The sequence below is a fragment of the Tetrahymena thermophila genome, assembly GCF_000189635.1.
Source record: "Tetrahymena thermophila SB210 genomic scaffold scf_8254671, whole genome shotgun sequence".
Taxonomy (NCBI): Eukaryota; Ciliophora; class Oligohymenophorea; order Hymenostomatida; family Tetrahymenidae; genus Tetrahymena; species Tetrahymena thermophila.
Genome location: NW_002476438.1, coordinates 422364 through 437062, shown reverse-complemented (window position 1 = coordinate 437062; position 14699 = coordinate 422364). Strand labels below are relative to the sequence as shown.

The window sequence follows — 14699 nt, the reverse complement described above, 5'->3', positions numbered from 1 at the left end:
TTAGCAAAAATAAAAGAGGTATCTAACTTGAAAGAAATTTTTTATACACACATATATGCTTCTATCTCCTTTACTTTCTTTTTGAATTTAAAAATTAAAAAGAGAAATTAACCAATTAATCAAAAAAAGGCCAATAAATAAATTTTAGAATTTTGAAGAATGTCCTCAAATTTAAATTGGGGAATGTTAGAATTAGCAAATAGACGCATAAAGTTGTTAGCTATTCAAATAATATCATCTACTTTGCCAAGAAATTATAATAAATTTCTTTCAATATTCTAAAATTGCAGCGGCATTATCTCAGACTATAGTTAATCAACGCACTTGTTATTTTCCTCTAAAATGACTTAAGATTTAACTTTGATATAATAAACAAGGGCAATCAGTATATATATATTAATAAAGTTTTCCTTCTTAGAATAAAAGTAAACAGAAAATTTAAATACTTTGACAATTGATTATAAATTTTGCAAATAAATACCATAAAAATCACCATGCTATTTATTTATAAAAGCAATATATTTAAAATTAATAAAATTGGATTCAGCAAAAGTAAATAAATGAGTAATAGAAAGAGAATGTATTGATTTTAATTTTAATCTAATAGATAAAATTAAATTTTTAGTTTAATCTACCTATATAAAATATAAATGCAAATATCAAAAAGCAATTTATTTTTGCTTTAATTTAATTTATTTATTTGTTAAAAGATTGAATTTAAAATTTTGAGAGAATTATTAATGAAAAAAAATGGCATATGTACATAAATCATTAATTAATTAATCAATTTTAAGTTATTTTAATAATTCAAATTTTTCTTTGGTTTCTTTTATAATTAATTAACTATTTTCCTTTATAAATTAATATTAACTATTTATTTTAACTATTCAATCAGAAATCCATTTTTCTCATTATTTCTTTTTGTTACTCAATCACTTTTTGCTTTTTTGCTTCGTCCCACTTTAGCTCGTCGGCAAAAATATCACATACTGTTTTTAAAGATTCAAACATGCCCTTTCTATCAATGAACCCAAATCTGGTTCTTCTAAAGAGAACGTCAATAGGTTGTTAAGCCATTTCATATTTTAAGTGATAGAGAATTTCTGCCTTTAAAATAGGATGATTAGGATGAACTCTTTATTTTAAATAATCTTTTTTAGTATGATTTTCAGCTAAATTGAGAATGTCAAAAGCTCTTTGGCCATAATTTTTAATTAAATATTTAGCTTCTTTGTATTCAATTTGATGCTTATCAGCTAAAGCACTAGCATAAATCTTAACATATTAATTTTTAGGGGGGAATTTGTAATTTGCATTTTAATTAGCTTCACCCAAAAGTCTCAAATTCAAACTAGATTTCTTTGCTGCATTCTCATTATATTTAATTCCTTTTTCTGTTAATTTAACAAATCAATTATTTGAATTTTTAAATTTTTTTTTACATTTAAAGATTTCCAAAATTTTATCTACTGTTTCTTCTCCCATGCATCTATAAACAGTCCACTTACCTCCCATCAATGATACTAATCCTATTTAAATTATTTCATAAATTTTCAATTTAACTTATATAAAAAGGCTTTATTTTATTCAGTTTGGTGTTTTAAAATGCATTTTAAATAATTTTTAAAGTTCTTTATTGCATTTAGTAGCTTAAAATTAAACAAAAACTCACTGATTTATTTTTCTAAAAATAATTTATTTTTGACTGTTTCTAATTTATAATAATAATTTTATTATTTTATTTAATTAAAATCTCTAAAGTTTTTTATTTGTTTAAATAAAGAATATTTGGGAAGTATTCATTTTTAAAGCAAATAGATTAAAAGATTAATTTAAATATCGTCACTTATTAATTACGCCAAACACTACCTCACCTAACATCACTTAGATATTTTATTTAAAAAGCAAATTTGATTTGTTTGAAGAAGATTCTTTCAAGTGTAACAAAGAAAATACCAAAATATAATTTGAATAAATTATTACCATTCTTTGAAACTTCAATGACATGAGTACGAGCTATTTTCTTTGTATCAATGGGCTCGCCTTCTTTTTAATTTTACAGAATAAGTGGTCTAAGACCTGCCCATTTGCTATTGATATTGTTAGTTATTTCTGAGGATGGTAAATTAGAGTAGATTTTTCCAACTTCTTCAGACATAAAAATAAGCTCCTATGCTGAAACTGTTGGATCTAATTCAGGCTCATCGAGAGCTCTTTCTGTTGTTCCAACAACTGCATGGTTTTACCAAGGGACTAAGAATAATATTCTTCCATCTTGAGTTTCAGGAATCACTAAAGCGTGCTTTCTAGAACAGAATGAAGCAGGCATAGTCATGTGAGATCCTGCAACAGCTAAAATTCTCTTTTGGCATGAAGGATCATCCATTTTTCTAATATTATCTGCAAAAGCTCCTGTGCAGTTTACAATGCATTTACCTTTAACTGAAATATCTTTTCCATTAATTTTATCCTTAAAAACGATTCCTTTGTTTTCTCCTGTTTTTTGGTCTTTAATCAATTGTGTTACCTTTTATTGGATAAAAAGAATAATTTTTTTTCAACTTTCTAGCATTATTAAGTTTGGTTCTATCAACTTAAAAAGGAGATATTTTTCTATTTGAAACTAAATATTTATGATTAAATAGAAATAACTTTTTTATTAGTACAAATCAATTAGTCAAATTTATCTATTTATTTATTGTTTATTACCTCTGCATAGTTGAGAATATTTCCTTCTTAGAAATTCTCGTTGTAATTATGCTAAGTTCCTGTTAAAAGAATATCTAAATTCATTCTAGTGTCATTAAATTAACCATCATAGTAGACTATACCGTATTTATATTTATGATCTAAATGAGGGAAGTATTCTCTAAGCTATCTACCTCCATACCATTAAGGCATTTTCATTCTGAAAGAGCTCTTGTCTGAATCTAAATAATATCTGTAAATACCATGATATACCAGAACTCCTATGTAGTAGTATATTCCCATAATCAAGTTTGTTGTAGGAACAACAAAAGGAATTTGTCTGTTCATGTAATAAGCATTCTCTATGAAGTGAGTTCTCTCTCTTAAAGCTTCCTTCACTAAATTGTACTTTTCTATTCTACCACCCTTAAGAGAAAACTCAAAGACCTCCTAAAGGTAACGGATACCACCATGAATGAGTTTGGTAGACTTAGAGCTAGTAGCTGCAGCAAAATCACCTCCCTCAACAAGTAAACATTTTAATCCTCTATTTGCTGCTTCAAGGAATACTCCAGCGCCATTGCAACCTCCACCGATTACTATAATATCATACTCTTCTGTTTTTTAAATATCTGCCAAATGATCTTGTCTAGTCTTAAGCTTGATCAAAGGCTCAGCTGATGAATGCTTAATAGGGTTTAAATTAACAACTGAACTACTGCTATGCTATTGATTTTATTATTAAGTTTCTGCATAAACTGAATAGCTTAACCCTGTTGCTGCACTTAAGGCAAGTGGAACAGCCCAAGATCTTAAAGGCTACTTTCTAGCCATGTTAAAACCCATTCTGAAAAATCCTCTCATATTTGTTTTGTTTGTTTGTTTGATTGCTTAGTAAATACCGGCTAACTTTTTATTTGCTGTTTATGTTAATTTTGAATGAATAAATGATCTTCTTTTAAATCTAGATTATTCGTAATATATTTTTTAATATTAAACTTTCAGAGATTTATGTAATGTAATTCAGTTTTTATTCTATTGAAATAATTAAACAAAATATTACACTAAAAAGATATAATTTAGTAATGTAATTTAATTTTATCTGCTGATCATTAAAATGCATATATTAAAGTATTTATTTACATTTTTAAATTTAGGAAATTTGCTAAGTAAATGTGTATTCCATTCCTACAATTCCAAGGCAGACAATCTATACAAATAAAAAAGTGTAAATAGCAAATTAATTCTAATTAAAAGTAATTTTAATTCAATAGTTTAATATTTAGTGAATCAATCAATTTATAAAATTATTTTTATTATTATAATTTTATCACAATTTAAAATTAAATTACATACAAATTACTATGTGTTTTTAAATAATAAATAAGAAAAATTGCCAAAATAAATCATTAAAGAATTTAGGATTATAATATTTAGACCTTTTATATTTATTTAAAAATTTTAATAACTATTAGCCCAATGAAACTAAAAAATCTCTGATGTTCTCTAATATTAATTTTATTACCAAAATAACTATATCCATTTCCATAAAAAAAATTATTGGCTTTTATGCAGCTCTTAATTAATGAGGATTTAGAGTATATTATTTTTATACAGATATTTAGTATTTTAATGGTTACTCCTTCATTGAATTTTTATGTTAAATCTAGTAATCCAGGTCTGAACATCAACTGTGTCATTCTTTTTTTGTTAGTTTTTTGTATTCTCAAAAAAATAAATTTTTAATCTATTTTTTTTTTTCCATAAGGTTATTGAATGATAATAAAATAGTTTTTTAATATTAGAATTCAATGACTTAGAAAAACTAATAAAAATAATTAATTGATTTTTGATTCTTTTTTAATTGATTATTATAGATTATGAATATTATTAACTAACTTTCTGCATATTTCTATAAATAAATAAATTAATTTTAATTATTTTAAAAAATTATAATTTATTACAATTTATAAAATTTAAAAACTAACAAACAAATAAATTATATTTAACATTACCACATTTTATCTGGTATTTTTTATAATTCTATTTAAATTCCACGACTATTTAAATAAATATTACTTAGTTTAATACATATTATTCTATTTTTATTCATATTTAGAATAAATTTGATGATTAAATAAAATATATAAAACAAATTAAGTGTTTAAAAAACATATTCAAATCAAATTAAAAGATGGTAAATTAAACTCAAAACATATCCAAAATTAGTTTACTTAACAGTTTCAGTCTGTATCTTTAAATTTTATTTTTGACCATTGAAAAATTAATTTAAAAATGCTTAAGTTTTACTATAGCCAAAGAAAAACTAAATACCTAGTTTTACATTTGAAAATTTGGCCCTCATAAAGTTAAGTAATATTTAGATGTTTTTTTTTATTGAAAATTTTCTAATTTTTTATAGATTAAGGTCATACATAGGTTTGTTTAATTTATCTTATTTTAATTTTTAAAATAAATACGAAAATTTATATTCAAAGTTTTGTATTCAATTATAAAGGCGAATCTTGTTGAATGTCATCAAATAATCTTAAGAAAGACATACATAAATTTTAAAAAAAACAAATAAATATACAATCCTTTCAATTTTTTTTTATCTAAAAACTCAATATTTTAGCATTCATTCATTAATATTAGGAATAAACAATATACTGTAAATGCTCATTAATTAAGGCATTCCCTAAGTATCTTTTTTGCCCAAAAAAAAGTGCCAAAATAAAAAATTTAAGAAAAAAATGCCTTAATTAAAATACGCCTTAATTAATGAGCATTTACAGTATATAATAAAGGTAAAATCAATAATTTGGTTATTTAATTAAGAGTAATATGAGGTTAATAGAGACCAATACAAATATAGAATGTTTTAAGAGTTTTAGATAGATGTAAAAAATCAAAAGTAAAATGTTTGAGATAAAATAAAATTGAAAGGTGTATGTATATTTTTTATGGTTTAAAGTACTCCTTTATAATTTTTTGTTAAGATATATTATATTTATTAAGGTAATGAAAGAATGTACAAAAAGGAATTCGTTACAAAAGTAATTTAATAATTTTAATAAACATAAAAAGCAGAATAGATTTATTAAAGTTGAATTGTTTGTAGAGCAAATGAATTAATGAGACAGAGGAAAAATAACTATTTCAAGACATTTAATAATGATAAAATAAATGAAATAGATTTGAGAGAATGCAGGAATCAACATAAACAGTTATAGAAATAACTATAAATATAAGTAATAAATAAATGTATTTTAAACTTATGCTATAAGTTGATTGCATAGCATTTATCAATCAAAACCTTTTTTCTATTAATATTTCTAATTTCATTCAGATTTTTTTTCCTAAGTTTCGCATTCAGTACAGTTAAATCTTTCACCTTAGAGACATAAGATGGGGTTATAGACTTCAGGGTATAAGAAAAGACCAAGACCGAAGTAGGTGACAACTGAAACTCTTAAAGTGCTCATCAAGGATCTTCTGAACACTATTTAAGATTAAATTTTATAAATTATTTTAATATTTAATTTCCATAAATTAAATTTTTTTTATATCTTAAAATAAAATTTCTATTTTGATTGTAAGGATTTATTTTGATTTCTGACAGAAATAGAAATTTTTATTTTGCAAATATAATGAATAAACTTGCTGGATAGTTGCTTTTTCAATAAATTTAATCATAAAATGCATTTTGATTTAATGAATTAACTAAAAATTAAGCAACTTAAGAGGAATCCGATAGCCTTTTTATTTAATAAAATAATTATTTTTAAAATATTTACATTTCTTGTTAACGTAAGCAGTTGAAAGGGTTAAGAAGATCAAAGCGTTTAATCTTAAGCTATCGTTTAAGTTATCATAAATATAGTCCTTCTTAATTTCTAAAGTTATAAAAAATAATTCGATTAATGTGATGAATTTTTATCTTTAGAGTTTAAAAATATTTCAATAAGCGAATTTTGTATTGCTGTTTCTGCATTTATATTTATTTATTTATTTATTCATTCATTAAATAAACTCCGCATAATTGAAAGAAGTAGCAAGATATAAGGGTTAGGGTTACTAGTTAAATCTGTATGGAGAGTAGAATAGTACTTGCAAGCAGGTTGCTTCACTTCGGTATCGAATTGATTATAAACATTCTTAACTTCGGTAGTCTTTTAATTTTTAATAAAATGAATTAATCATTGCATTTGATGATGTATGTCTTTATCTCATTAAAATGTTTAAATTTTATCAACATCCAAACAGGATAGCAATAACATTCAAACAAATCTTTGATTCTAATTAAAACTATTCTTCAAATTACATCAATTTGGACTGTTTAAACAAATTCCTTATAGTATGATCTAACTGTTTCAAGAAAACCTTCCATTTATTTAATAATTCAAAATCTATTGTTTAGAAATTGTTGTTTGTTTTTTACTTGCTTCTTTTATTTTTTTCAAATTTTCTTACAAAAATTTTATATTATAAATCTAATGTGATTTATTTATTATCGTATCTTTATCAAGTATTCCTTAAATTATCTATTTGCTTGCTTAATTACTTAAATAATTAATTCATTCTAAAACCTTCTATTTATTTATTTATAGTATCGAATAAAAACTGAATCTTTAAATATAAATAATAAAGAAAAATAAATCATCCCTCCCTCCCTCTATACTTTATTTTCAATATAAAAAATAAATATCTTAAGCCACATTTTCTTTTTAATTTCTGATCAATTTATTATATAAATTCTATTATAATTCATAAGTAAATACTTTAGAAATATTTAAAAGTAATTAATTAGTTTAAATAATTAAACCAAATATTTTATTCCTTCAATTTTAATAACTAATTTACCCTACAAAATAAACAATAAATAGTTCATAAAAAACTTGATAAATTCTAGGTTTTTTTTTAAGTCATATCCAATAAATTTTAAATGCATTTCTACATTTTAAGTCTTTTCTTTATCTTTTTTTATTTAATTGATTAAATTTTATGAATTAAACTGATTTGAGTGATTATTTTGTAATATTTTTTGAATTATAAATTCTATTTTAATTCATAATTCATAAGTAAATACTTTAGAAATATTTATAGGCAATTAATTAGTCTAAATAATTAAATCAAATATTTTATTTGTTCAATTTTAAGAATTAATTTTTTCTATAAAATAAACAATAGATAGTTCATAAAAAGCTTAATAAATACTTGGTTTTTTTTATATGTCATGCCCTATAAATATGCATTTCTATATTTTAATTCTTTCCTTTGTCTTTTTTTATTTAATTAATTAAGTTCTATTAATTAAACTGATTTGAATGATATTTTTGAATATTTTTTGAATGAAAATTCTAAAACAACAAAACAAATAATAAATAGTTTATGAATGAATGAGTTAAAGAGTGATTGGGTGATAAAGTGTGAGGAAAAACTTGTTAATAAGATTTAATTAGATATTTTATATTATTTTTAATTTAATTGAACTAATTATTATGGAAGCTTCATTATATTCTATCTTTTTCATAGGTAAATAGCTTAGAAATGAGCCCATTAAACTATTTTATAGTTTATTACTTTTCTACTTCTGCATACTCTAAGCTGTTTTCGAATTCTAGTTACTTCTTTTAGGCTAAATTAAGTACAGATTATTCTATACCGACTATCTAAAATATTTTTTTTTAATTTTCACATATTTTAAATAAAGATATAAATTTAATTTACCTTTGCTAAATCTATACCAAAGCTGCTTTCTGCGTTGCCTTATTTAAGTTTGTATTTAAATATGAGCTTTTTAGATTTGTTATCGTAATAGTATTCCATATGATAAAAGGATATTTCTTTATAAAATCTTAATTCATTTATCAAAAGGAAAAAATGGGTAGCAAATATGCATCTACTTTAAATTTTTTCAATAAAATATTTAAGAATTCCAAAAGCAATAGCTACACCATCAAATGTGGAAGTTCCTCTTCCTAATTCATCAAATATTGCAATACTGTTGTAAGTACCATACATAATTGAATTTTTAACTTCTTCCATTTCTATATAAAATGTACTTTTTCCTTCTATCAATTTATCACCAGCACCAATTCTTGTGAAAATTCTGTCCACTAAACTAAATTCGCATTACTCTGCAGGAACATAACAACCTTGTTTCAATTAAAGAATCAGTTTAAAATTTTAATAATTTCTAAAATAAATACCTATTTAAGCTAAAATAGCAGATAAACAGAACAACCTTAAAGTTGTTGATTTACCACCCATATTTGGACCTGTTAAAATCATAATATTAGGCTAAGCATTCATTCCTGCAATGTTTCCTAGAATGATATCATTTGGAACTTATTTTAAATCCAATTAAATTAGATTAGGGTTTCTTCCTTATTTTAAATAGAAAAAGGTTTCTTTTTAATTTTTTGCAAACTTTATGACAGGTCTGCACATAACACCATCAGCCATTGTAAAGCAAGCATGGCTTATGCTTATTAAGCAATCCAGTTCAGCTACTATACTTACAAATTTATCCCAAACCTATTTTATTTTTAAGTAAAATAAAATTCAAAATAATAAATTATTAAAAAATATTTTTGTTAAGTAAATAAATAATTCAACTAAAAACCTGAAAAATTTAATAAAATCTAAAGTGAAATTTTTTAATTTATTCCAAAAAAAATTAACTGATTTTAAAATAAAAAAATAATTGCAAAAAATTAAATAAAAATGAAAAACCAACATGCTTCTTTTTATAGAACTCTCTAAACACAGTTACACAGAAGTTTGATAAAATTTCTTTAAGTTATTCCTCCAACTCCTCAATGAATGCAACTTTTTCAGATGTAAATCTGCTAGTAAATCTCTGAAACGACCCAGAATGGCTTTATAGAGAGAAATCAGCAGGTTTTTATATTTTATCAAAAAGAGTTTTGTTGACTTAAATATCATATTATCTATTATTCAGAAATGCATATGAAATATCATTTGTTTTGAATTTTACTTTTAATTGTTCTAAATATTAATCAAGTTCATCTTAATAAGCTTTAATCTGAAGTCTGATGCTATCATATTCTTAGCAAAACCCATCCTTTGGTACTGGTTATTCTATATACTTTCCTGCTATTTTTTCTTTAGAGTCTAAGACAATAATGTCCTCAAGAACTTTTATAAAGCTACTGACTTTAGGTAAATCTCCAGAAAGTTTTGGATCACCTTTCAGTCTATAAGTACATAAACGTTTGAGTCTTTAACTCTTAAAATTTTCTTGGTTAACCATAAATGTTTCTTCAATAAGTTTTTCGATCTCTTTCATTGAATTAATTAAATTTTTAAATTCTTTCAATCTTGCACTGGAAATATTTTCATACATTACAGCTTTCTCAGCATGTTTTTATTTAACGCTATATCTGTTCAATTTTAATTAAAAATAAACAATTATAAATCAAACTCAAATAAAAACCCTTTCATGTTATTAATTATAAAATAAATTAAATAAAAAAAGGAAATTTGCTAAAGAAGAGAAAGAAATATAGATAGATAAATACCTGTAAATAGAAGAGCAAAGACGCTCAATATCTGCGTATCTAGCTATTCCATATTAAAACTTATCTTTCATCGCAAGATTGTTTTAAATATCTTCAATAGCATCGTAACGATCATTTATAGCTGAAATGTCAATCAATGGAGAGCAAACCCATTTTTTTAACATTCTTTTACCATATGGCGTTTTAGTGTAGTCAAGGTAATTCAAAAGTGTTCCTTTCTTTTAGTCAACTTATTAAAAAGTTGTTGTTAAAGCAGTTTAAGAGTTTTCAAATATTTCTAAGTGCTGAAGTGCTTGGCTGTCTAAGATCATTCTTTGTGAAAATTATTTATTATCGAAATCGCATTCAACGTATTCTGAGGAATTAAGAATACTTTCTAACTGGAGAGTAGAATCCATATATGAAAAAAATCCTGCAAGCGCAGCATATTTTAAATTAATAACTTAGCCCCTAATTTCGTCATTAGTTCTAATATCTCTAAGTTCTTGAGGGTATTTTTGCACTTCGCTTCCAAATTGCTTCTCAATATAAAAGGTTGCAAGCTGAGTACTCCATTAGTCTTTGTTATCTCTCATGGGACTCATAACAGACTAAAAATATTAACTTTTCAATATTTTAAGAATGTCTGATGTTATATTTCCTGGATCATAAACTATTTCTTAAGGTTTAGTAACACATAAAAATGATTTTAGTCTTGTCTATGTTTTGTCGTCTTACAGTAGGCCGACTTGAATTTTGCTAGTAAAAGATTCATAAACAATTATACCGAACTCTTAGTTTGTTTTTTATCTATTAAAATTAAAACAAGGTTGAAACAGATAATCAATAAATAAATTGATTAATCTATTTTAAGTAAATTTGTAAAATAGATAGAAATTATTTGCTTTTAAATAAAAAACATAAATAATCTATATCACAATCATCAATCGAGTTACTGTATAAATTAACGAAACTTAAATACTCGAATAAACGATTTGCTTTGTTAGAAAAATTAAAATGTAAGTAAAAGTCACTTCTAATAATAATGTATTGTTAAAATAAGCTTATTCTGAAAATTTATCATTTATCATCTTTTTATAAACATAAAAATCAAATAAAGTTTAATTGCCTGATTATAAAATAAGTCAACTCATCAATTTTTTAAAATAGAGTTATGGAAAATGTTTTTAAATAATAAAAAATAGAGACAGAAATCTAAAATTTAGATTTTTATAATCTAAACAAAAAATCTAATGTGTTATATATTCGATAAAAGTATTTTCGATTGCCATCTTTAGAATTTTATTTTTGTTGATTGTTAAATTAATAATTTAGAATAAGAATTAAAAATCTTAATTTGTTTTTTTGATAATTTCAAATTTAATCTATCAAATTGTTTGAGAAAAAATAAATTGAAGCGCCATTTAATTAAGCTTAGAATTTGATAAGATTTGATCAGTAGTAAGTAAAAAAAATTGATCAAATGAATATTTTTCTTACCTGATAACAAGGAGATACTTAGGATCGTGATTTTACTCTTCAAAAGTGAAGTTAATTGTACCTTTTGTAATGATTTATGTAATGTCTCTGTCTACTATACCTGTAGTCGTCTTTTTAGAAGTTTACTCTACTACAACTACTTTGTATCCGAATTGAACAAGCTTTGAAGCAAATTTTTCCAATGCCTTCTCAGGGAAACCACAATGCAATTCTTTGTTTGTAAAAGTGATATCTAAAAGTCTAGTTGCAATTATAGCATCTTCATAAAAGAGTTCATAAAATTTTCCCATCTTGAATAAGATGATTTTGTCAAAATGCTTTGCTTTTATTTACCAATACTATTTCATCGCACTTGTGAGTTTACTAAATTCTTAGGGTGGAATATACAAAGTTGTTGGGTCATATTATGGATTCCCAAATGGAATTTATCTGGAATCTTTACGATACCTTTGTTAAGCAAATTTTGGGATTTAATTTAACTATTCCTCCTCTTTATTAGGTATTGATAAGCTGCCTTTTTAATTATCTCCACTATACTATTTGCTTTATCTTGAAGTTGAGTTCTTAAAAGTAGTTTGTTTTGATTGCATCTAGAATTAGTTTAAAAAATCATTTTGGTTTGTCTAAACGCTATTTTAGTCTTCTTCGATGTTCATTTATTCAGCTTCATCATCACTTTAATTTAAAGTAGACTTTTTACTTTTATTTAATAAAGATTTGTTGATTCCTGAGAGATTATTTGATGAAGTCTTAGCTTATGGCTGAAGCTTTTATTGAGGTGAATTATTTTAATATAACCCATTCAATCCCTTGAATTAATTTTCGTAACTATTAGCTACATTTTATTTTAGATTGCTTTACTATTTTTGTCCTATTTGAGCATTGCTTTAAATCGGATTAGTATTAATGTCTGATTTATTTTCCTAATAGTCAATAAAAGTTTAGATTTAATTCTAATATGTGCTGCGAATCTCAAAAATATTATGTCGTTATCATTAAATTTTAAGTATGAACTTACATTTTTAGAAGTTTATCCTAATATTCTTTTGACGAATTCTTAATCATCATCTGACGATGAATCTTCATCGAGTGTACTAAACTCTTTTGCTTTCAAGTTGATTTGCATTGAAGTAGAATTTTAATTAATGAAATAAAAGAAACAAATTGCTTATTAATTTATTATTATTTTTATATGCCAAAATAGGATTTTTTATAAACTCTTCAAATAGATGCATTTGTATGAGAAGTAAAAATATCTTAATTTAATATTTTAAAAATTAATATCTGAGTGAATATCAATGAAATTTACTTAAAACAAATAGCTTTCGGCGGAATATCAACATTATTTATTATTCAATATATTTTTTGATATAAAACACTAATTCGCATTTTGATTGACTACTTTTATTCATTCTATCTGATGAAACCAAAGCGCCAAATTTAACTATTATTAAAAAATACAATATAAAATATAATGACATAAATGTTTTCCAATATTAAAATACGACATATACTTTTATGCTAAATCTCATTATCAAAACAATTATCAATAAATAAATTGTTTTATATTTGATAAAATAAATATTATAATTTTAAAGTGAAAAATTATATAAATTAGTCAAAAAAAACGAAAATAATTAACTTATTTCTTAATTAATCAATGAAAAAAATCAATTTAAAATATTTTTTTTAAACTGTTATTTTAAGAAAAAAAATATTTGTTTGTTTTTTAAATTTCGTAAAAAAAAGTATTTAATTTTCAAAATAAAAATAAATTTTGAAATTAAATGCTTCAATCAATATTTATTGATATAATTTCTATTTCTAAAAATTTTGAAAATTTTAAATTCTTAATTAATAGTTTGTGTAAGAAAAATCTATAGCTTTTATTTTTGCATTTAAAGAAAGATTCATTAATTTTAAATAAATGAAATAAATGTTTGTAAATTTAATTTATTTATTTATTTTTGTTAATGAATGTAGTCATATTTATTTAATTCATTTTCATAAAAAAATATTTAAAATTTATTAAAAGGTTTAATTCTAAAATTAAATGTTTTTATTTTATGAATCAGATTTTTATTACGTAAACTTTGAACTTTTTAAATTTTTGATGAATTTCTTTTGTAAGAAAAGTGAATAGTTTGTAATTTTACATCAAATTATTTGTTAATATATCATAAAAACTATTTAAAACATTAAATATTAATTTATTGCTTTGAATTTAAAAATATGAGTTGTAAAGAGAATGATAAATTGATTAAAGGGTGATCATCGATTGATCTTTTTATTTTGATGAATTGATTTTGAATTTTTAATGATTTTTAAATTTTTCAGATTTATTAATTCTAATTTACTTATCCTTATTTCTGATTAACCAAATTTATAAATATAATTGTTACAATTCTTTTTTATTTGATGGAGGTTTAAAAAATTATTTATTATTTTTAAAAATCAACTTTTAAATGTTTATATTTACTAGTAAATTTTAACAAAAATTCCATTTTATAAAATTTTTTTATATCACTATTGATTTTTAAAAAATGTAAATTAAATAATAATTGATTGCTTGATTATTATTTATGCAAACCTAGAGTTTTACTAGTCTTAAAATGTGGACTTAACTTTTCAATATAACTATTAATATTTTTTCAAACTAAATTTAGTAATTGTTATTCGTTTTCGGTATGATTCTTTAATGGTTCAATTTATAGTATTTTTATGTAAACTTATTATAGCAAATAAATAAATAAAAAATAATTGCACATGCAAATTTGTTAAAAATGTGAACATAATAGTTTAGAGAATATAATGATAAATAAAATTCAAAGCGAAAACAAACGAAATTGACATCCTATGATTATTTAGAAAAAAAAATATCTTATTTAAATTATATTAAATTTAAATAAAAAATAATACTGATATATAGATCTAAAAATTATAAAAGTATTGAGAATTTTCTAAAATAAAATTAGAAAAAATGAT

General features: G+C 22.7%; 4 protein-coding genes across 4 annotated transcripts; all 4 read right to left on the bottom strand. All coding sequences in view use genetic code 6, as the record gives it.

Annotated features, from left to right (window-relative positions):
- Positions 1-627: 627 nt before the first annotated feature.
- Positions 628-3661, bottom strand: TTHERM_00426250 (FAD-dependent oxidoreductase). Its single transcript, XM_001013803.2, has 4 exons — positions 2710-3661; positions 1984-2527; positions 1443-1529; positions 628-1394 (listed from the first exon to the last, which is right to left on the bottom strand). The coding sequence occupies exons 1-4, from the start codon at positions 3550-3552 to the stop codon at positions 892-894; spliced, it is 1977 nt and encodes a 658-aa protein (XP_001013803.2). The 5' UTR covers positions 3553-3661; the 3' UTR covers positions 628-891.
- A 1840-nt stretch (positions 3662-5501) lies between these two features.
- Positions 5502-5990, bottom strand: TTHERM_000426249 (transmembrane protein, putative; the record flags this gene model as incomplete). The annotated part of the gene is made up of 1 exon (XM_012797055.1): positions 5502-5990. One exon carries the CDS (start codon positions 5988-5990, stop codon positions 5502-5504), a length of 489 nt encoding a protein of 162 aa, XP_012652509.1.
- Positions 5991-6029: 39 nt separating this feature from the next.
- Positions 6030-7078, bottom strand: TTHERM_00426240 (hypothetical protein; the record flags this gene model as incomplete). The annotated part of the gene is made up of 4 exons (XM_001013802.3): positions 6030-6190; positions 6486-6584; positions 6767-6860; positions 7013-7078. 4 exons carry the CDS (start codon positions 7076-7078, stop codon positions 6030-6032), a joined length of 420 nt encoding a protein of 139 aa, XP_001013802.2.
- A 1120-nt stretch (positions 7079-8198) lies between these two features.
- TTHERM_00426230 (DNA mismatch repair MutS family ATPase domain protein) lies at positions 8199-12840 on the bottom strand (the record flags this gene model as incomplete). Its single annotated transcript, XM_001013801.3, has 7 exons — positions 8199-8360; positions 8419-8846; positions 8901-9228; positions 9431-10097; positions 10236-11024; positions 11715-12637; positions 12733-12840. 7 exons carry the CDS (start codon positions 12838-12840, stop codon positions 8199-8201), a joined length of 3405 nt encoding a protein of 1134 aa, XP_001013801.2.
- Positions 12841-14699: the final 1859 nt, after the last annotated feature.